Source organism: Pseudopipra pipra, chromosome 1, assembly GCF_036250125.1.
Source record: "Pseudopipra pipra isolate bDixPip1 chromosome 1, bDixPip1.hap1, whole genome shotgun sequence".
Lineage (NCBI taxonomy): Eukaryota > Metazoa > Chordata > Aves > Passeriformes > Pipridae > Pseudopipra > Pseudopipra pipra.
This window is the reverse complement of record NC_087549.1, coordinates 66477499-66501483: the sequence shown is the minus strand read 5'-3', so window position 1 is coordinate 66501483 and position 23985 is coordinate 66477499. Positions and strand designations below refer to the sequence as shown.

General features: G+C 38.0%; 1 protein-coding gene across 2 annotated transcripts in view; it reads right to left on the bottom strand.

Annotated features, from left to right (window-relative positions):
- Nucleotides 1–23985, bottom strand: part of MOCOS (molybdenum cofactor sulfurase) — a 217450-nt gene that overhangs the window by 34545 nt on the left and 158920 nt on the right. For both annotated transcript variants that reach the window (XM_064659925.1, XM_064659930.1), the window contains 3 exons: nt 19826–20025; nt 4178–4294; nt 441–884 (listed from right to left, as the gene is read on the bottom strand). In XM_064659925.1, coding sequence (XP_064515995.1) covers nt 441–884; nt 4178–4294; nt 19826–20025 — 761 coding nt within the window. The remainder of the gene's footprint in view (nt 1–440; nt 885–4177; nt 4295–19825; nt 20026–23985) is intronic.

Sequence of the window (23985 nt, the reverse complement as noted above, 5' to 3'; positions counted from 1 at the left end):
AATGATAACATTTCTTTGTAATGTAAATCAGCAGCCTCTCAATTATAACGTGTTAATCAAGTTATTTCTCAATTGCTGCCTACCCATCAATGCCTACAAGTCCATCACATGTCATTCTGTAAAAGCATACTAATTACTTGATTATATTTTAGTCAAGTTTTGCAAATCCAACTATTTTCTTCAAGACAGTATATTATGTGCAGATTTGGCTCTCGTGGGGGAGGAGAAAGCAGAAGATGTATTTGCACTCTGTAACTTCAGCCTACTTGAAAATCCTTCAAAATAGCCTAACACGCAGGACTTGATCCTAGAAGTTGGAAAAAAGGAGACATGGGTAACCACACACTGCTTCCGAATATCTCATGCACATGGCCAAGAGGGGTAAGGAAAAACACTAGGTTGAGCTGAATAAATACTTCAGAATGATTCAAACCACATACCTCAAATGCAGAGCAGGATTTGATTGGGTAGAGGTAAATGCTGGCAACAGTGATGGGCTTGCCACCTTTCCTACATGTTGGCACTGCAGTCTCAGAAACAGCTGCCCTTATGCTTTCAGCCTCAGTCTCCAGTGGCTGCCAGTTGACAGTTGTCTTTGTCGCAGACAGATTACTCCTGAGTTCTCCATCTGAGATTTGTAGTATTGGAGACAATTTGTCTGCATTGTTAAAGCAAGGGAGGTCATCTGGAACAGACTCTATTGTCAGCTTCGTAACAGACTTGAAAGGAGTCTCAGTGTCCAATTTGGAAAGTCTGGTGGCTATGATAAAATTCAAAAAGGTCTGTGCATCTTCAAAAGAAGACATGTAGCCAAAGGATATTCTCACAGAACCAGTGGGACGTCCATCAACTAGGTCTATATCATCTCCACAGACATGGCCAGCCTGGTTTGAAACAGGAAGAAAAAACAGAGAACTGTGATGACACTTTGCTTTATTTCCCTCTAATTTCACCTAGCTATTAATGAGTCTTTTAATTCTCACCTGAAAAACTGTTGTAAAAAATACAAGGCTAACTCATGAATACAGAGAGAAAATGGAGAAAAAAAAATCCCAACTATCTTATGATTTACTCAAATTGAGAGAAGATAATTTTGAGCTGCTTGTCCTATTCTACTCTAAGGAAAGAGATGTTTCTCACAAACATATCAATTATCACAAAAAGGTTGTATGTCCCATGATTGCCTACTAGCTACAGCAGTCTCCAGGGATATTCCAGTCTCACCTGCATAGTTCACTGCAGTTTAAACTGGGTTATTATATTCAGATAAGTGCACAAACCATGAGACAGCTGATTTTTATGGGTCAGTTTTCTTGATATTCACTGTCAGAACAGTTCCATTTTATACCACTAGTGGCTTATTTATGGCTTGTGTTAAATAGTCCAAATGACAGACAACTAGTCTGGGATATTACCAAAGCAGAGACTTGAATCTAGAGCTCAAACATCCAAAGTGATATTCCTTGTCATTGGAATATGCAGCAAATCTCTCTTGCTGATCCAGTCAACACATTGCTTTCAGGATGGAGGGAACTAGCCTTTTCTCTAGCACTTCCTCCTTTGAAGAACACAAATTTCCACTTGCAAAACTTTTGTTGAAAAATCCCTATATTGTCACTTCTATTTGATATGTCTTTCATACGACACTCTATGGAAAACTCTCCCTTAAGAGCAGAAGTTTCTCATACCATAAGTCAGTCAGTGAGTTCTCCCACTCACTACCAGGGAAGTAAGCCAGAGTTCCCCTTTGTTCATCCATCTAATATTAGCTCACCAATGAAAATAAGATTTAGTCCTAACTCAGCATCCTATTCCTCTAAGTGCAGCAGCAGTTGTTTTTTTTCCTCAGAATTTAATTTATTTACACATTTCAGTTACATTAAAAATGGATGCATAAATAGTTTATTTATGTGAGGGGTTTTTTTTAAGTAAAAAATGTCACAGTACAATGAACACAGGTCCCATTTATGCAAAAAGAAATCAAAAAATCTACATCTATGTCAAAGCATGCAATACAGTAGTAAATATTTTAGTGCAGTGTGATGTAGTTTTTATCCTTGACAACAGAGCAGAAGCAATATTTGTGAAATTAGGTTGCATCTGTTAATATACTCTTCTGTAACAGTTCTGCCAAATATTGCTTGATTGACTAAGGGGAGAGGTTCCTGCTGTGTAAATAAGTAAACAAGTTCATATGTTCATCATGGCTGGGCTTCACGAATGAAGATTTGGGAAGGGTTCTACCCACATTTGCTACAAGCGCGCTGGTGGCTAAAGAGGCCAATGCGAGATAGACAAGATCGGTTGCAAAAGGCACAGCAGAAAGACTCCTTGGATGGTATCGGCAGGATATGATTCTTTCTGTGTTGTCTTTTCTCCTCAAGGGTGATCCTGTCTGTGTTCTCAAAAGAAGCAGCAGCGTTATGGATTGTGTCTCCAGACCTCCCGACTGGAGGCCAGGGTAGACCAGCGATGAAGATCAATGTGGCCAAAGCTGAGATGTTGCTTCAGGGACTCCTTGTATCTCCTCTCTTGTGGCAGCAAGTGGCAAGTTCACCATAGAGCAAGATCTTGGGGAGGTGGTGGTCCTTCATCCTTGAGATGTGTCCTGCCCAACACAGCTGTGTTCTCAGCAACATGGCCTCAATACTTGTTAAGTGCTGCCTGTTCTAGAACAGATGTGTAAGTTCCTATGTAACACGCTAAGAAAATTAACCATGCTTTTCCAGGGACCCTTGAGGACAGAAAGTCCCCCATCACAAGCATTTTATACACGTAAATCTTCATCAGGGAAGGAAGAATTCAGTCAGCACGCTGGGAAAAGATGAAACCGAAGTATATGTGCAAATAATGTGATAAAAAGATGCCCTCCACTACACAGTAATGTTGTAAATAACTCATCCTGATACTTCTCAAAGAACTGATGGGAATGGAATGTCCCAAAATAATGACTGTATGACTGTATAACCTCATCATACAACTTTTTGCAGTTTAAGTGTCTCTCTATGAAACTTTGGCCTATCCCCATTTAAATGATACAGACCTAAAAGAGGTCACTCCTTAGCAAAATACTCCTTGTATTAGGACATCTAAGAGCATGGCAGCTGATAATTTGGCATTTTTCACTTCAGCAGAAGGGTAGACCCTTTTTTCCTTTCTCAGAGGAGAGAGCTTCCATGGTAAATCAAAGCATCATTTTGTCAAGGAATGCATTAAAGACCTCCCTGCCTTTAAAGAACTTATCTTATCAGTCCTGCATGTAAATGTATTTGCAAAAGTTATCTAAATGTCTCTGGGAAATTATGAGGGAGCTATAATATCAGTATAGCCATTAGATTTATTTTTTTTACCTTTTTAATAACATCATTAATAAAATTTTTGATTGCTCTGAATTAATTTAGTGTAATTTCAAACTCTGACAAATATGCAGACAGGAAGCCTCCCCCACTTCACTGTAATACATCCTGCTATAGATCTTTTAATGAGTATTTATGGAAAATATTAGTAATATTGAAAACAGTCTTTACATTCATGTTCTAACAATTACACCAGTAATCTAAGTAGATGTCATCTAAATTTGCTTCATTCTCTGAGATTTGCTGTATGTTCCCATTTATTGTTTCTTGTCCAATTTGCATACGTATTTTAAACTGTAACACCCAACAGCAATAGGCCTACAATGCTTGAACATTATGAAGTACAATTAAGGATACCTAAGGAACAACATGAGATGAATTGTCTAGGAATTTCTGTTCCGCAAGAAGTCTGGATTTCATGGTATCCCAAATCAGAACAAGTACAATTTCCTATTTTCCAATGAAATAAGCAACAGATACTTCTTTGGGTCCATCAAATGATTTTGTTTCAACGTCTAATTTCAATGAATTGAATTTCAGTTAATTTAGTTCTTTAACATGGCAGGTGAGTCAAAAAGTCAGAGAAAGCAACTCAAATTTACCTTCATTCCTAAAAGTCACAGAGACTTAAAACCATGGAACAGGATGCATTTATTTTATCTTTTAAATACCTTTTTTTTACACAGAGGCAGATTTTCTGCTCCACTTCAAACCTCCCACCTTCAGGAAATTCAGAAATGATAGCCAGAAGATGTCTTCTGGGTCACTGAGTATTCTCCACGGACAATATATCTATCAAGTAATCACACTGAGAAACTAACCTGCAGGTTCCTTCGGATGTCCTCATTGCTTATATCCAAATGCATCTGGCAGGCTCCTGTGTTACAGAAGCAACCCGTGCGGACATGTATGTTGTGGAGACTGGCCATCTTGTCCACCTTCCCAATTCAGCAGTAGATATAGGAGCAGAATGAAAAATAAACATTTCAAAATTGTGGTCAACAAGATACAATGTTTTAAAGGTAGAAATCAATGAAGGTAAATGATGTCTCTAAATTATTAACAACTTACTGTAGCTTTTACCATTCCCATACAGATTTAGGAGTTTTCAGCTCTGTTATTTCAGCTAGAAGAAAACAGTCGTAGAAGCAGAAATGCTTACCTTGGCATTGCGAGACTACTACATACAAAACACACACAAACAGGGCATATAGGTTCAGGTCACGATCCTGTAAATGCCAATACATTTGCTTAATTTTAAACCTGTGAACAGGTTTATTCACATCAGTAGTGTTAATTACAGACCTTCAGCAAAGTGTCACTTGGTGTCTTGACAGAATCACCACCTACAACTGCTTCTGCGGAGACTGAAGAGAGGCCTGGGGCACCTTTTCAGTTAGCTAAAGAAAACTCTATTCTCTGGTGATCTGAAACTGCAATCCTCATTACATAAACTGACAGTATCTATGGGATTTTGGAACACAAGTGCTGGAAGGATTGGCCTGTCAGTAGGCAATAACATCTGACATAAAAGACAGTGAACTAGAATGCCTCCTTGAGTCTTGCACATACAACCACCAAGTCTACCAAGTCCCTGGTGCATTTTCCCCTTGTGCTGTGCTGTTGGGTGTTACACCATTTCTCTATCGTCCACTAAATAATGAATAAGCAGAAATACAGTACTTGATGACAAACTGGCATGAATGGGAAGGAATGAAAACGATGTGCAAAGAGAACAGAAGCACATGTCCACGCGTGCCTCAGAAGGAGATGCATATACGGGAAGACGGCACTGCAGAGGATACGAATTATCAGGGTTTCATAGCACAGCTAAGAAACAAGGGAAGCACACCACAGGGATCCTCTTAGCACAGCTAAGAAACCATGGAAGCTCACTGCAGGGAACTGCAAATGCTTTATATTGATTTCAAAATGCAACAACAGCAGTTGGTAAGGTCAGCTGAGCTGCCACCAGTTATTTCTTAGACAAAAAATGATGAACATTCCTGGTCAGGACTGACAGAAAGGACAGTCAAATGCATGAAATCTGACACGTCCTACCTCTACCACAGACTTCCAGAACAGTCTTGCACAAGTTGCACCCTCTGTGCTTTTTGCTCCTTTTCTACAAAATGGAATGCTGAGACCTCCAAGAATAACCATGCTGCAGACTGAGGGGACCCCACTCTATCAGTGACAGAATCCTCCTCGCAGAAAGCTTGGGCTCAGTTGCATGCAGAGTGACAGCTCAGCCTAGAAATGCAGGAATGGAAGTGTCAACCACCTCATACTAACCACTTCCCTAACTTTGAGCTCATGCTTTATCTGTCTGAGGTATCAAATCAACTTAGGTAAATATTCAACTTAGCTTTTCTGGCCGGTTTAATCCCTATTGGCTTTTATTATTTTTTACATAAATTCCCTCTGTACAGGATAGTGGCCCAATATATATAGCAAATACTTTCTGGTATAATTTAGTCTATCTTCTGTCTCAACATCATCAATATTTTGATGTCAGTCTATCTTCTGACATCTCCAAGTTTAACTGTCTAAGACACCAAGCACTTTTAAATTCACTATCTTGGCAGCTCGAAAAACCAAGACGTCTGCTAGAATTTACTCTGTGCTGAAATAATTCAACCTAAATAGTATTTAGCTCTTGGGTTTTTTTGGTTTCTTTTTCATGTGTGGAGCACAAGGTTCCCTCTACAAAAATGTGCTGTATATACAGTAGAAATCCTACATTGCTGTAGTGCACAAGTTCTCAAGTTCAAACTTATGTATGTTCAGCACCATTAGTTCAGTTCAAAATGGTTTGGTTCTCCAACAGAGATACAATCAAAATAACTCCATGTATGCAGACTTGGAAAGCAGAAAAAAGAATCAGTCCCAAGATCTCTATTCATAATTAATGCCTTGGAGAATATCCTGTGTTCAAAGCATGCTTCTCAAACTGAAGTTACAGTAAAAGGCATCTGTTGAGAAAGACTGTTGTGGTGTCCCTAGCTTTGTTTTGTCATAAGACTTCAATCTGGGAACAGTGACATTTTCTTGATGTCTTTTTTCCTTTAGATAAGAAAAGTTGTCATCCTGCCATAACATGTTTTGTCATGGTGCTAGTGACTCATGGGCGGATCTATCATTCTGTTAATGATGACAAGCAAGGAAAAAGTCATGACAGACACTTCACTACTGAAATTGTACAGTGTTTGGGTTTATTTACTTAGTATACAAAAATCTTTAAAATATACAATCTTTTTATTATTAATACTTCTTTGAAGAAACATTGCTTGGGCAGCCTTGCTTATCGAAGTGTAGGTAGTGTAATGAAGTTTCCATGACACAACTTCAAGAAATTGCAAATGAGATTTTCTTTTTAATTTTTTTTTAATTTTGGCAAATAAATAATTACTATTCCTTAGTGAACGGTAATTTCATTCTAGCCAAGCAACCTAATACCCTTCTACAGTAATACTTTAATTGCTGTATACATTAATCTGTACAGTAGACAATGTTTATTGATACATTGAAACATATGATCATTAAAGGAATATGGGAATTGTGATTCAGGATGTCCTCGGTTACGCAAAAATTCAGGTATCCACTTTTTATCTTATCCCTAAATATGTCTACTAATTTGGACTGTGATGGGAACTTGAGATAAGGTGGTACTATTACCCTAGGAGAAGAATGTATCCACAAGTGTGAAAGACTGGAATACTGATGACTGAGACAATCCAGGTGCAAGCTGATGATGTGCAAAGTAGTGACCCAAGTGTTGAGGGTGTGCACACCTCAGGCTACAAGCTGGGTGTTGTTTCTTTGCCCTTACACAAATGACTCAGCTGTAATAACTCCCCTGTGAGGAAGCATCAGGACAATTCACACATGGCCTGAAGACATTCATCTCTGCTGATGGACCTTAATGGATCCATAACAGGCAGCTGTAATATCTCAGAAGGTGTCAAAGACTCCTTTGATCCTGTGATGCAGTATTACATCATCTAGTGTAGAAATCCCTGCTCCAGAGGAGGTACTGGGTACATTCCCAGTTAGCCTAAGCCAAATAAAAGACCACACTCGAACTTTACTCAACACTGGGGTGTCTTCCCTTCCACACAGGACTTTTTCCTTACAACCCTGGGCTTCTACCACCACCGTGATGGATCCGAACTACGACTACAATGTCGACGGGACTACAACCACCACTTCACCCAACAGATATCGAGGTTGCAGCAGCCAGGTCTTGTCGCTGAACCCAGCAGGTGTCTTGCGGGTCCTTCCAGCCATCTGGGAGCATCTTCAGCCCTGCTCAAACTGCCTGTACCAGCACTGCAGCCTCAATCCAGCAGTGACTCTTCAGCTGTTCCTGCCAGATTTTCTGGGCGCAGGGGAGGAAAACCATATGGAAAGGCGACATTCTTGTCTCTGTCCCTTTGCCACGTGTGTGTTTTCCAGGTAGGGGAGGCTGGCCACCACCTTGATTTGATCTGCTGGGTGGGGCTTGGGAAGTTTCTCCTCATTGGTTGGTTTAACCCAGTTTTATCACTATTGTTATTAACGTTTCTTCTTGGTAAAGAGTAATTTTTTCACTTACATCCAGGCATATTTGGTGGCTCTGTATTGGAGAAACCCAGGGCATTGAATCCAAGGGAGGAGGCTTCTGTCCAAGACCTCTGTCCCTCCAATTGTCTCAAACCGAGACACAAGAGAACAAAGATAAGTTATGCATAGCTTTAATATTAACTGAACATCATTATCACCAATGTGATAATGTATGCAGGTCTTGGGAATGTGATGTACATACTGGAAACAATGACACTACATAAAGAATCAGTAAAGGTGGCACTGCAAAATGTCTGTCCCTTGCATGCATGCTTGGCTTTCCCTTGGACATACGTTTTGATTTCTTCTTCTTTAGCTTCACCCTAGAAATATGCTATTTGGGCAGTTAATTTAATCTCTCTCTGCAGTGCTACCACATAGCAAAACAAATAGAACATAAAACATCTGTTACAGTTATTCCAATGAAGAAAAGCTTACTTAAATAAAGCACATCTTTAAAATTGCCATAAGGAGCAATAATGGATATTGAGTTCAGAGTTATGAAATACAGAATGTTGCTTGCAGCTCTGTCTGTAACAGTGGTAGCTGACTTTTGGGAACCAGTAATACATTCATTAGTGAAGGCACAGAAGCATGAATGGTACTAGTGGTAAGTACACAGCTTAATGTACTCGTATCGTCAGTTTTGGTGATTCCCTGGGTATGATATTTGGAACTGTTGGGCCTTAGTCTTTCAGAGCTTAAAGGCAACAATTAAATTGCAAAACACATGCAGAAATCTTGCAGTATTTTTACTGATTTCAGTCAATGAGGACATGATAATTAAGACATCACTATGTAAGTCCCTTCTGCCTCTCGGAGCCTCTTGACACTCATTACTTTTTCTGAAGCTCTTTACTGTGGGCCTGGTCCTGTAGGGTGCCTCACACCCCAACACTTCTGATGTCACATAATCTTGACTTTTGGCAAGCAAAAGGTGCTTTTCACACTTCCAAGCCACGGTCTTCAATTCTAATAAAGATACGTTAATAAAGCTCACCCAAACCAATTTTTTAAAACAGTTGCTTTTTTCTCAGTGAGCTTTCTTTTAGTATTGTCAGATTGATCAAATGTTAACATTTGGGGTTTCTTTCATAGTTCCTTACCTGACAAATACAATTTTTTTTTCATATAAAAAATATTGAAGTGGAGAGCTTTCCGCCCTCCTTGTTTTAATGCATTACCCTACAGTAGTCCCCTCTTGAATATCTGGTATTCTAGTTGACACCCAGCAGCTGGAAAGCTCTGAAAATAAATGAGCTTCTGGTGTGTTCTGCTTTCTCATTCCCTGTCAAACAGCTGCACCGGTGACTTTTCTGCTTTTGCTAAATGGCTGACTTCTGCTACCCATTTACTTCAGGGCCTCTGGGACAGTCAGCTGAAAGGTGTAAGGTTTTCTCTGGTTTCAGGTTTCATTGAAATAAATTTGAGAATGATACTTGCTGTAGGAATATATATACTAAGTGAAAGTAACTATTTACAAACAGCACATAATTTTGCATTATTCCTAATCAACTAAGTCTAAGACTTCCACTAAGAGTGATGATTTCTTCAGAAACCCTTGCTGAAGTTATTCCCATAGGATACAATTCTGTAGTTCTTATTCAAGCAAGTACTTCTTATTTGTGTAAGTTATTTTACTGAGTAGCACAAGAATTATTCACATGAATAAAGAAACTTTTTGTAATACATCACAAAGTGTCCTGAAAAAAACCAAACATATAAGTCAATACTGGCAGGTACTGTCCTTCAGGAATCGGGATTGGGATTTCTCATTCTACTTTCAACAGTGTCCAAATATCAGAGCAGTTTGTATGTCTGATGGATTTGCTCATTACAAGAATTTCACTGCACATCACTGATGGCTGGTTATAAAACAGGCTTCATGACGCTGTTCTCCACATCCACTGGTAAATTAATTCACTGATTCATGGCATGGAATTGGAAAGAAAGTAAGCTAGCTCTTTCTGTCATCCAGCATTTGACTGTGAAACACTGTTGCTGATGCAAATGCATACTTAATCTTGTTTAATACAATTTAATAAGAAGTAGGTCAGAAAAAAAAATCAGCACTTGTTTCCAAATCGTTGGGGGGGGAGCATTTTAGTTGAGTTACAGTATCATTAAACTGTTTTAACTGCATTGTTTCCTGCAACAAAGGCATTTTTTCCCATCTCAGGGAAATAATTTCCACCTGGGCAGGTTCCCTCAGTATTGATGAATCTGATCCTCTCAGTTTTGAGTCTCTAGTTGTTGAGATAGGTTTAAACTAACTGAAGAGTGGATGTAAATCTCTCTTCGGTCTACATCTATTCATCACTCACTCTGAACAAAATCTCCTTGGTAGAAGGCAGTTAAGTATTAGACAGAGATATTGAAATTTACTGAAATTTTCAAATTCAGTGTCCTGATAGTGTAAATGCTAGCTTATCGGGAACCTTGCAGTTGATGTGATAATTTTCTCTGCTAGTTTTAAACACAATCAAATACCACGTAAGACTGCAGGGGAGAGAAGCAGCCTGGAAATTTCAGCATAATTCAGAATGTGTGAGTTGCCACTCTGCAGGAATTCTCACTTGGAAGATGCGATATACATAGCAAACTGCAGATCCTCCATGCTTAAAGGAGTGACAATAACTTTATATTTCTGACAACCAGAAGCTAGAAGATTTGGGGATGAGGTGGCTCATCCCCAAAGAATGAAAGGGAAGAAATGAAATACAGACTTTTTACTGGATGATCTCACATTTCATCTGTTTATTTTTTCCAGCAGTACATGCAGTGAATTAAGGCATGGACTATTTGAAACATGTAAACTTCATGACTCCAAAATCCAGCTGTTTGAAACTGAACAAGCTGATGAGTAGGCTAAACACCTTGATTTTGTTTCTTTGATTCTTTGTCTCAATGGCCATAGGTCTCTCCAATCAATTACTTTTTTTTTTTTTTCAGTTCAAACTGTATTAATTGACAATGAAAATCTGGTTTGCTATAGTGACACCACGAAAAGGATGGATTCCAGGAAGAAAAGAAAACAAAAGGAACTTGAGCCCTCTGTGGTTTCCTACCTCTGACTTCAGCAGAGCATCCCCCTGTGAGTCATAGGAAAAGGTTCATATCTCTACATCCCATTGAGCATTCCCAGCTATTTTGTAGGCTAAAGGCTTTGGGTCGAACTACTGCTAGTCAGAGATGTGGAAGCCAGAGGAAAACCAAACAGAAGAAGACTTAGCTATAACTCATATCAAGAGAGATAAAAGGGAATGTAGCAGACTAACATAAGTAGAAAGAATGTCTAGGAATTAAAATGTGCAGTGCATGATACTAAGAGTCTAGTGACATAGATTTGTGTCCCAGTCAAAATCTTTTCCACCTTTTCCTCCCTTTAAATCGCTTAAATTCTGTTCTGTCTGTATTTATCCCCTGAAAATGGGATTGTAAGGTTAAAATCCCATGATGGACCATGTTAGAATATTACTTTAATTATGGCCATACAGGGTCCTATACAGTATTGGAAGAGAGGGCAAGGGCAGGAAGATGCAAGCAAGGTAATAGAGAAGGTGGGGCCAGGCTCTCTTTGTTTTCAAAGGATTCAGATGGTGGACTGAAACCAGACACTGCACGCATTCAAAGGCTGCTGATCTGCTTTTACCGAGATGAAGAAAAAGGGAATCCAGTGGAAACTGCCAAAAGTGCAGTCCTTTTGCTACTGCCATGTGGTTTCTTTTTATATTTCTCCCATGTGATGAGGTCTATAGATTAGAGCCACAGTTTGGCCCTGCTACTAAACAGAAAATATTTAGCCTCCCTCATTCATCTGAGATTCTTTCATCCAAACAACTATGAGCATCTTTCTTTTATCTCCTTTCGTTTCCTTAGCAACATGCAAGGACACTCCAGAGAAGCAGTGTTAGGCAACACCTTCAGTCTAGGCTTTCATGAAGCTTTCTAACTTTCATCAGCTCTGATGAGCAGTTTAATAGCAGGCAATTTCGAGCATACTAACTCACATGTGTCTTTGTCTCCAGCAAGGAGATATTACAAAAAGCAAGTCAGCTTATACTCTGTCACTACTACCTCAGCAAGAAGAGAGCTTCATTACCAATTAACTACTACCAACAACATTTATACATTAAGTCTCTGAAGTATAGCACTTCCTTATGTTCAGCCACTGATTCCCAACCTAGATCAATGAAATTGCCTCCTGTATTGTGAGCTTCTTTTTGTGTTTGAGTACCAGTCCCACGTAACCAAAGCAAAGATCCAGATTGTAATGATATGTTTCCAGTTTGAAGCAATAAGGTGCCATTTATTGACAAGACAATGTTGTTTGCTGCATTGCTGCTATCTCCCTGCTTCAAGACATTCATAGTACAATTGAAAACTAATTGGAAGCAAGGAAATCAGTGGATGTTCAACAGGAATTTTCATAACAATATTTTTATCTTTATAATCCTATTTGCATTCTATTGTGCAGGTCCATCTGCCATCCCTGGCTTCCTGAAATCAATGGCTAAATCCATAGCTAAAATCAATAGCGAGTAATCACCTCAGCAATTTTTAGGTAGCTATTGGGAAGACAGCCAAAAATCCCATTAAGCAAGTTAGAGAACACTTTTCTTTCCCTGAGTCATCAAAATTAATATAATGAGTGGTTATGCTTCTAAAAGCATTAGTGTAACTAGCTCAGAGTCATATGGCCACCACTGCAAAGGCACTCTTAGCTGGAATTAACAAATGCTGTATTTCCATTTTCTGTGGCCCAGATGAAAAAAAGCTGCACATGCCACTTGCAAAACTGAATAACTGTTTCGCAAGGAAGTAAAAAGAAACTGATGGAAAAAAGAAGAAAGGATTAAATTTGAAGAACAACAAAGATCTCTTGCTTAATAACTTTCTATGAAAATTTATTTCACATAGATTAAATGAATTAGAAAGTATCCCTCCTCATTGCTTAACAGCTACCCACTTTCTCCTGTAGAGATATGGTATGAATTTCCAAAAAAGTACTGCCAGCTACCATCAGGTTCTGGTCAGTAGTCTGATCTAATTGACCTGGTAGCAACTTCCTGTGCCTGTGAAATGCTGTAGCTCCTTTCCCCCCCCACTTTTCTAATTCTCATCTTGTCATTGCACTAATTCCATACCTACACACCATACGTACAGTGAGCTGGAGCTGATCTACTAGTGAAACCAAGAGTATTATCTAAGACACAAACAGCAAGTATTGCATGGTCCCTTTTATCATGTAATGATTAGCAGTGATATGAATATGTATTGAACCAGCTGTGTGTATATAGAAATGTATCCGCCACTTGATATCTGAAGATTTGCCAGTATTTAACATATCTTCTCTCTACTCCTGTGAGGTTAGAATAAGTGGGGAAGACAGACATTGAATCCCTCAAGGTGACACTGAAAGCCTATAGCAGAAGTCAGGCATTTCACCTGGCCATTGCCAGGTCCTGGCTATGTATCTAAGTCCAGCTGAAACAACTCATTAAGACAGTACCTAAGGAAAAGGAAGGTCTTAAGCGAACATCATGACACTGAAGCAGAGAAAGTGTACTTTCAGTATGAAAGTGCTTTCAGAGCTGGCTGTCACCATGTTATTTACCTAGAATAACTACTTTTATGTGCATTTCCCAACCTGCCTCACATCACTTTGTCCCATGTTACTTTTGTTTTTAGACCTGTCCAAATACAAACAGATGGAATAACTTCTACCTGCACATACTGCTCTGTTTCTTCCCTGGTTACTCCTCTACCATACAACACTGTTTGAGGCTGCTTGTTCAACTCTTCCACTACCTTGGATGTTTGGAATCCTCTTTGGTTCTCTTTTCCTGCCCAAACTGGTGTCTCTTTCTTTGCCCAGTCCATGTAATAACAGACTTCAGCCGCACTGTGAGAAATTTAGGTTAATTGCTTGGAAATATTTTGTAGTACTGAATATAGCTGAATTCCAGAACTGAATTGCCTCTGGAGGCTGCAGGAAGTTCAAGTAAAGATGACCATGCAGTCCTAAGATCTATTTTCCCCCCTCCACATCTTCTCAAACCACAGGGATGAATTCAGCTTGGATGCTAAGCTGCTTACAAGGCAATTCACTAACATAGGATGCTTTGGATACAGAAGGATAAATGGGGTTAAAAACAAAACAAAATTTCTTTTGTTTATTGGAGGAATCTCATTCTGGTTTTGTCCTCTTCTTATACTCCTAGCGTGTACTGAGGGCAGAAAGAGGTTACCAGGGAACAGAAGTTGTCACAGTGAGTGGCTGGATGTAAGTGATTCAGGGCCACACATTCTGATGGAATACACTGATCTTCACTTCAGAATGATAGAAAGCAAAGGAATGAATGGAAAAAAAAACAACGGTGTGTCATTGAGTTGATCCTTCCATTAATTTAAGGGCGGTTGAGATAGAGAAAGGTGAGTGAGACAGCAGGCACACGCCATAATAAGAGCAGTCATCAAATTGCATTATGGATTTATGCTGAAGGGACACACACTAGAAGTTATCTGCTGAGAAATGTTGATTTTTTTTCTTTTAATTGAGAAATGGGTGAAGAAAGTAAGTTCAAAGTCTAGACCTCCCTTCCCTCTGTCTGGATTGATGAGAGTGAGCCAGGACATGCTAATGTAGGCTCCTAGACAAAACTGATTATAATCTTTGCGAGCAGGGTTCTCAGTCTAGAGAGGCAAAACTCATTCATATGCAACACTGCAGAAGAGTCTTCCTTAGGCAAACCAAAATGTTTACACTCTCTATCTTTGGCAGCTGATTCCTGTTTTAGCAGCTTGTCTATCACACACAAGTGTGAAGTGGTAGGCAAGAAGGCTGAGACTGCTAATGGACTGATGCTCATTCCCTTCCTGACAGGATTTTTAGGAGACATGCAAGCATATATACATATACCAAGACACTTTTGCAGGTGAGCCAATCACAGCAAGTTACTCCTACTTAGGCTCAGGCTCCAAGTAAAGGAGGCAGTATGAAAAAAACAGAACATGTATGGGTGCTGGTAATCCACAGATGAAATGTGAAATTATGGCCATTTTTCAAAAGGCAGCTATGATGGTTTCCTGACTTTTTAAAGCCTGTTAGGTACAGGAGGAGAAAAAAAATATTATCTCTGAATACCAGAGTGAAAAAAGAAAAAGTTTGATAAGGGAAGGGCTATTTTTCACTTGGGGCAGAAAACACTGAACTGGAAGGTGTGACTGGCTAAGAGCTCTCCAGTGCATGCAATTCAACAAATGTTTCAGGTGAAATTCCATCTGCCCATCTGTGCCTCTTACCCCCTTCCCCTTTTCCAGCTTCCATACTTACTTTACAGAACAAAATGTGAAAGGATTATAAAATTACTCTGCAATTATCTACTGAATGTACAAAGAATATTTCACAGGTCTCTGTTCCCTATCAAAGAGAAAAAATTTATGAATAATATTAGCACAAAAGGTGGTTGTTTTTTTTTTACATCCGCAAATGGAAAAGAACATTCAACAACATTTTCACTTCGACCCAATTTATAAGAAATCTACTTTTTGTATGTGTGTATGATTGATGTTTCAAAGCAATGTTGTTTCCTTACACCTCTTTGGCATTCAAACCAGGCTGGAACCTTGTAGAGTCCTGTGCAAGGTTTTGATAAAAAAGATGGCCAAGACGCAAACTGAAGCTGAGTCACTGCTGTCAGTGTTCCAGAGGTTGGAAGGATATGGGGATGTATAAACACATGACATTCATGTATGCTAAAGGCTGCAGACACTCATTGTTAATAAATGAGCTAATAATGATGATTCTGTGTGAAAAGTCTGCAGTATTAGCTCACCACCAAGCATATATGTAATGCCATTTTTTGTGACATCACAAATCTCCTTTAGTATCTAGGTCTAGTTGCTTCTCTTTTTCTGGTAGCCTCACAGGGAAGCAGAAGACTGACAGCTTGCTGCTTGAATGTCAGCTCTGCTGCTTCCATCCTGTAGCACTGAGTTAGCTGAGGTCCTTCATCTCTAGCCCTGCACCTTCACACCTTTCCAAACCACCAGTCTCTCATCTGTCCACACTTCATTAGCAGCAAAAACTATAATGCTGGAGAATTATCTATTCTTAGCTTGACAAGAATATATGAACAAGCCGTTTGGCAAAAAGGCCATCGTTACGTCCTGGGCCTGTCAAGTATTCAATTTAACCCCTGTTCATAAGGGGCGTTTTGGTGCTGCAGTGCAAATAAACACATACCAAAATGACAGACGTGCTGCTGCAGAGGACAGCCAGCTTCTGTGAAAAGAATACAGATGTCCTCCTAAGTAATTTCAAGAACAAATTGCTACCAACAGTAGTCTATGAGACAACTTTACTGACGGAAATAATTTTCATCGGAATTATTTGGTGCAGCTCAAAGGAGGAAATTTAATGCAGTTTTAGTGCTCAAAGACAAGAGGTTTATGGAAATTTCAAAACTGTAGTAGTTTTATTTCTAAATAAAGAAATGTTTAATGAAAAATCTGAAGAAAAACCAAAGCCTTGGAGTGACTATTGATGTTTAGAGTCTGCAAGTCCCTCTTCTTTAATTGTTTTAAATTGTCATTTAGAGAAAAATAGCTGAACTAGTAATTAAACTGTCAGTTCAACCAATGATACACATAGTGTGCAACGCAAGTTTATTCCAAGTATAATATTCTAAAACAGTGTTACCCTTTATCAATAACAAAGGAACATTTAAAGGAAAAAGTAATAGCAATTCAACTAACTTCCATAATTATTTCAGTCCCACCCTATCACATCTTTACATCCAAACATTCTATATCATATATACTGGGACAAGAGGCTGTAAAAATTGCTGCCACCCCTAAGAGTGCAAGCATGCTATGGTTCTTTGTGTATCTCACTTTAATGAAATGCTTTCCTTTGATCTTCAGCTGCAATGGTGGTTTTACTCAAAGATGAACCTAAAATTGTGGCTCTTTCCTGTTGATGCAATTGACCCCATGTATGTGATTCAAGAGTGTTTGTGTTTAGTGGCACAACCTTGTTTGCTATGGTAATTAAACCCTGATAACACTGAGAAATGGATTTCAACCATATGAGCAGGTAAGAATAGCTTTCCTCCCCATTGCTACACAGATGAAAGACACAATTTTTTCTCAGGTTTCGTTTTTCAACAGTGGTGTTAAATGTCATGTATTTCACTACACGCCTTTCACATCCTAAATATCTTGGGCTTAGTTCAGAGTTTTGAATATCATGCCAATTATGTAAATCTTGAGGCTTAAATGTAAGCTTGGTATCCTCTGAAGACAGTGTCTACTTATGAAGTCGTTCTTGCCAATCTCAAATGTTCCAAATAAACTGCTGCAAGCATAATATTTTCTCTGGAATCAGTTAGTCATATTGTCCTTTTCAAGCTACCAAATGTTAATGTCTAGTCACACTGTGCCTTATAATAGGCAATGGGCACATAACAATTGCTTGTCAGAAAGACAAATAGAACTGGTTTGATGCCTGGTTATAAGTAATTAATTATAGGTGGAATATCATCCATAAAGGAATAGGACATTCTGTCATTTCTCTTTTAATATACTAGCTGAAAAACAACCTGAGTCATTAATTGGTGTCCACTAGTATTGGGCATGTCAGATAGAAACACCATCCAATTTTCCCTTCATTAAAAATTCCCAAAAATGTTTTCTGGGAGCCTTCTGAAACTGTGTTCTTCTAACTCCATTAGATTGCATTTGTAGACTACCCAGTAAATCCACATAAATGTGCAGAACACAGACGACCAAACTAGAGGACACTATTTCACTTCCAAAATATTAATGAAAGTAATGGATTTAACTTTGATTTGAATAAACATATCTAATTTTAGAGATGCATACAGGTATAAAGATGGGATTGTATATTGTTATTTCAATGAAGCTTACTTTCTGATGTATGTATTTTCTTTGTAATCATAAAGAAGAAGTAGCAAAGATTTTTCTTCCTCATAACTTGTATAGGATGTCTATGAAAGAATTTCATTCCATAATAAAGACAATTATATATACATCACACATACTGTAGCTTGGGAAAGAATAATGCTGCTGCTTGTTAATCTCTAAAAGTCATTAAATTGCACATTGCTTTAATTAAACAAAATAATCTAAAAGACACTGCGTATGCCAGAAATTACAAGAACCTGGTGAACAGTACAATTGAGATGATAGAGATCAATAAAGAAGCTTTTTATGAGCAGCCACTGCAGCAAACAGGCACAGTAGAGGCATAAGACTATAAAAGAATTTTTTCTTCAAGGGAACAGTTGAGTTTAAAAAAGTGAAACAGGGATGAGCCATTTTTACTAAGAAATTGTGAAAATCAGAAATCAAAATAAAGGCTTTGGTTTTAACCAAAGAATAGAAACAACATCAAAGCATTTTACGAGTGTTTTACAAATGCAGTTGTGTTAATATCTCCAGTCTTTTCGGAACATTGCCATACATATTAAAGATTACCTAAATGGCTAATTCATTCCTAAAACATGGAATGCTTTGAAACGAAATGTGGTGAACATTTGTCACTGTTTGGTAGCATTTTCTGAACAAAGCTGTATGTTAAGAAGAGCATCTTGAGTACTGTATATGTTTGCTCATCCCATGTTCATCAGGATGATAAATGCCTTAAAAAAAATGTAAAACTCCACACTGACAGGCTACCAAGTAACTGCTTCAATTCTGTTTTCCCTTGTGTATATAAGGATCTCTTCTTGTATTTTCATAGATGTCTCCATGTTCCACTCATTATCCCATTCTTCTCCTCTCTGGCAGAATAGTGTTAAACACCTTTTGCAGCACTCCCATTCTTTCCCCACTGGTCCAGAATTATCAGCTCCAGGAGTAATGCAGCTCTGCCACTACTGCTGGCAGAGGGGGGTAATTCCCGAGACAGATGTTATTGGCAGTTACTCAGTTACTGACAGTTTTTAAAAAATCAAGGCCATACACTTGAACTTGACTTGTGGGTTTATTCAATCATCAGCCAATGAAAAGAAAAGAAGAATTAAGCAAAACTAGAGCTCTGTGGTTTTTCTGACTTCTGCTGATGAGCAAGTGAGCTACTCCATCCTACATGACCCACCGCCTACATGGTGCACAGCCATACACACAATTATGGTCATACACCATTACCTCTCTACTGAAGGGAGAAAAATTTAATGAAGTTTTATCTCAAAGATACTTGGTATACCTGATGGATAAAGGCTAGAAAAAACTGCTGGGAAAGACAGCATTTAAGGATTTTTTGAGCTTGAATCTCACTCTTTACACTGATCATTTAACTTTATTTCATGCTTCCTCAGGAATATTACAAGAATGTAATTATCAGAACTGAAGGGAAAAGAGAAGTCCTCTTTCATTGGTGACTGCAATATTCTGAGATATTTCACTTGTATGTCAAATCTCCAAGGTAGTCTCTTTATCAGCTTTTCCAGACTTGGTCTTCAATTCCCAATTTTGAGTACTCAAGAGAAGGGAGCCAACAAGAAATCAAACTGCCTAGTCAATATATCCTGTTAAAACAGCCCACTTCCAAACTTCCTACTTGTGGAGTATTAAATCTGTAAGATATTGCCTTTGGCTATTATGTACTTTTTATTGTACTAGCACCATTTATTGGATTTTATTTCTGCTGTAAAAATGGTGTGTATATATGGTGCAGAACTATGAAGAAACAAACCCAAAACCTCAGAAGGGAGTACTATGAATATTTCTTTTATTTCTTAGTACTACTAAATATTTCTTTTAGGATAAAGAACAATATTGTGAATATGCTTAAAATACAATCATAACACTCAAGTTAAAACAAGAGAAAAACATACCTGTGAAAAGCCGAGCACTTCTCCGTTTTCATCGAGCACGTTAAAATTAATGATTGGACCCTGGACATCAGGACTGCTGAAGTCTGTATCACTGTAAATGTGAACTACAGGAGCCCCATTGGCATATTTTAAGTTAGAAAGCACAGTATAGGTATAGTGAGCTAATGTAAAGGTATGCTGTTTTATTTTCTCCATTCCACCTACAAAAAAAAAGTGCATGTACATGTCAGATGCATTATTTTTAGGGCAATGTAAAAATAGGATGATTTTTCAGAATGGGATTGCTGTAAGGTAATTAGCATGAAATTGGTAGTTTCGTGTTTCTTTAAATGCTTATACAATTTGCAAATGTTTCTTTCCTCATATAGAAGTTTCAGAAGTACTGTTGCACCAAGGATTTATCTATAATTAATCTACTGTAGAAAGCTAGAGTTACAATGAAATGAATTCACATTAATTACAAGATTTTTAGTTCCCGTCTATACATAAAACTAAGATATTTTGGCACAAATGAATTGAAAAGCAAGTTTTTCTCCAAATCTAACTCTGGAGATCATGGGAAGGAGACATCAATCCTAACACAGCACAGAAAGCAAACTGCTATGTCTAAGATAAAATAATAAAATTCTAAATGTAATGAAAAAGTAAAAATGTAATTCTACAAGGAATTTACTTGAATAATGAAGAACTATTCTTCCAAGACTGTACTTTTTTTTGTAGAAGAAAAAGGACATTGTAAATGCTTCATGGACTATACCCACGCAATCTAGTTGCTCAAGAGAAACTTTGCAGAGAAGTTTTCACAGAACTTGGCCTGGAAAAAGCATAAAAAGGAAATATGTGCCTTTTGTTTTGTTTTTTTTGTTTGTTTATTTGTTTGTTTGTTTTTGTTTTTGTTTTTGTTTTATTCCCACTCTACACTGAGTAGTTTGGAAAAGAGAATTGCAGAGAATTCCTGACACCTCTGCTCTCTGAGGAGAGGTTGTGTCTTTGCTAGACATCCCTATTGAAGTGGCTTCTATTATGTACATTATGCATTGCGCTATGGTGGGCCTACATCATGTAGAAAAAAAAACAAAATAAAGAAACATTTCCTCAAAGACCTCTTGAAGTAGAACAGCATTTTTCTGCCTGGGTTTTAGACACAGAGTATTTTCTGTAATGCTGAGCATCCTATTTGAGGCACATGAGCATTTCTGTAACTAAAAAGATGTTTGACATTTTATTTTACTTTTTTCTTTTTAAACTATGAATCTTACACTTACTTTTGTGCATGCCACTTTTATATCTGAGTATCTGAAAACTTCTACAGTCTGATACAACCACCCTTCCTAATTTGCTTGTTGACTTTTGTGCCTTTATTCATAAAAAGACTGTGTCATTTATGAATGTATATAAAGGAAAAAAAAAATCTTTCTCCAGATATACAGAAGAATTGCACTGATGTCTGTTATTTCACTTTTCTTCGAGTTTCTGTATTATGTGTTATCTCCTTTAGATAAGCTAGAAGAACAGACAGTAAAAGCATAGAAACAGAACAGATATAAGGTGGAAGTACATTTTTTGTGCTAAATAAAGAGGAATAAGATATTTAATGAGACGCTAGCATGCAAAGCACTTGCAAGGAACCATGCCAGAAGCTAATCAGTACAATTTCTAAATGTTAGCCACAGTAAACTTGGCAAGCATCTCTAGAACATTTTGGTCTGAAAGATGATTTGTATTTTCAGAGTCTTTGAGAATAAAAGATAGCCTAGTCAGAGACGTCCTAGTCATTGTTTGGTAGAAGTTAAGAGTCTTGAAACAGTAAAAAGGAAAACCAAAACCACACACACACACAAGTTATTTCTGAGCATTTGCCAGAAAGTAGCTGTATTAAGAGAAGTCACTGCCTTGTCAGTTTCTGAGACGTCTGTAATCTCCTGATTCAGAGCTTTTCCAAATTGTCAGGAATCTTTTAATGGAAGATTAAACTACCATCCTCATGATTTGCTGAAGAAATCTGTTATTCAGAAATTTCAGTTGCTCATTCACAGCAATCATCCTGCTGTCATTTCTATATTGTTTTCAGCTACTCTCCTTTAAAGTTGCTTAATCACATTTCCTTGTTCATTAGTGAGAAGCTGATGAGCCTTTTAATTATTTATTCTGACAAATTCCGATGCAATAGCCTGCAGTTGCTTTCCTGCCCTGTGATTGGAGAGAGGAAGCCATGTTGCCAGGGTCCCGTATTTTTAAGTAGCAGAATAGGTTGTGATTAGGTCTGATGTCACAGAAAACCTTGTGGAATAACTCTCAACAATTTGAAGTTTGTTCTGATGGAAAAAGGGATATATTCAGAAAGTAGCTCTGATTTATTTTTATTTTGTTCAACAAAATTATCCATATTATGTCCTGCATAAATCCAGTGCTTACCTCATCTCCCTCTCCCTTCTAGGTAAAAAAATCTGAGGAAGAGAAAATAAAAACCAGAACAAATCTTTGGTCTCTAACATGATCTAAGGACTTGCATTATTGCATCTAGTCCCATATTTGGGGTGACAAATTAAAACTCATTTCTTGACTGAGCCTGTCTAAGTTAAATGCGAAAGTGATTTTCTGTATTATGTTTTACTTGATATTTATTAGCTTATTGCGTTCCTGCATTTTATCTTCTCTCTATACAGAACTCAGGTTTTATGAACAATTCCTTAACTCTGAACCCTTAGAGACCCTTTCCTAGCTACATGTTTGGGAATAAAAGCAGTAGCAGATCTTAAGCCTTTTGGAAGATTTACAGCTTGCAAAACCATTGATACATCATCTTGAGAAGGTGCTGAGAAGGACTCAAGTGCCCTGGCACCCTCTCGATTTATGGATTTTATTCCCTATCACTGCATTGTTTCATTAAGATGAGTTGCATGTAGTTGCTCCTAAAAATTATTTTAAAATTAAGAACAATTTATGTATTCTATAATTCGGATCAGAATTAATGTGATTTCTAAATTACACCAAATGAAGTCCATCTAATACCATTCACTGTATTTATGTGTGTTATATGTATAGGAACATATTCAGCACAAAGAATGCTCACAGTCCACAATTTGGACTCATTAATGACTTACTTCTTCCCATGGCAGAAATGTAAAGACTTCTCTGTTAAAAGGGAAACTCCTGCATTTCTGTTGATTAATAGGCCCCTTATTAATTTTTCCCCACGTGTATGTTTTGACATTACATTAAGCCAGACACGATCATTTAATTAATTCTTCTTCCTAATAGCACCAAATTTTTCAGTGTTTGTTGCCACGATAAATGCCATATATTCTTGCAGTGGCAAAGTCTTCAAGCAGAAGAGACTGACAAAGGAAACTTGTGCTTCTGTGTACTTGTACTCCCTGCCAAAGTATTCTAGCAAACCTGTGGAGATGCTGTTAAACCTCCTGTTGCTGATGAATGTTTGCACACTACAGCATCCTGACAGGTTAGCGCCATCTCAGACCTACAGTCCCATCCTATACCTCAGTTTGTATATTGTTACGGAAACTGTTATGTATACTATTCCAGTATGGAAAATTCAGAGTGCCAGTGCACTGACTAACCCACAGATAAATTTACAGTGTCAGTTCTTCCATAGGACTTGCATGTGTGCATATGCCTATCCACCGAGACTGTGGGACAGTTCAGCCATCTGGAAGAGAAGGGTAAGTTATGTCCCATTTTCAACAGGGTGCAAACTGTGTGCATTCAAACTATGCACAATTGTCATCATGGTATTGTAAATCCACTGCTTGGCTTGTCTGGTGATAACATCTTGTATTTGCATTACCTCTAATCAGTGAAGAATGAGATAAACAGATGTCCAATAAGTATTCAGTAAAGAATGCCTTTGAGTTAGTTTTGCATTTGAGTTGGTTTTGCGTTATGTAAATGGTAAACATGTAATGGCATATAATCTCCTCTCTGAAAGAACCAGGATTCCAGCAGCCCAAATGTTCAAATGCTAGTTCTTCCTGAAAGAACTGTAGACAAATAGGTATATGTCAACATCTGTAAAAGATTTTGGATAAAGAGATTAAGATAAAGCAGATACTGAAATTGAGCCTCTAGAGTGAAAGCTCTGATGTTTAAGGTTTTCAGACCGTACTCAGAAACCTCTGTGATCTGCATTCCAATACATT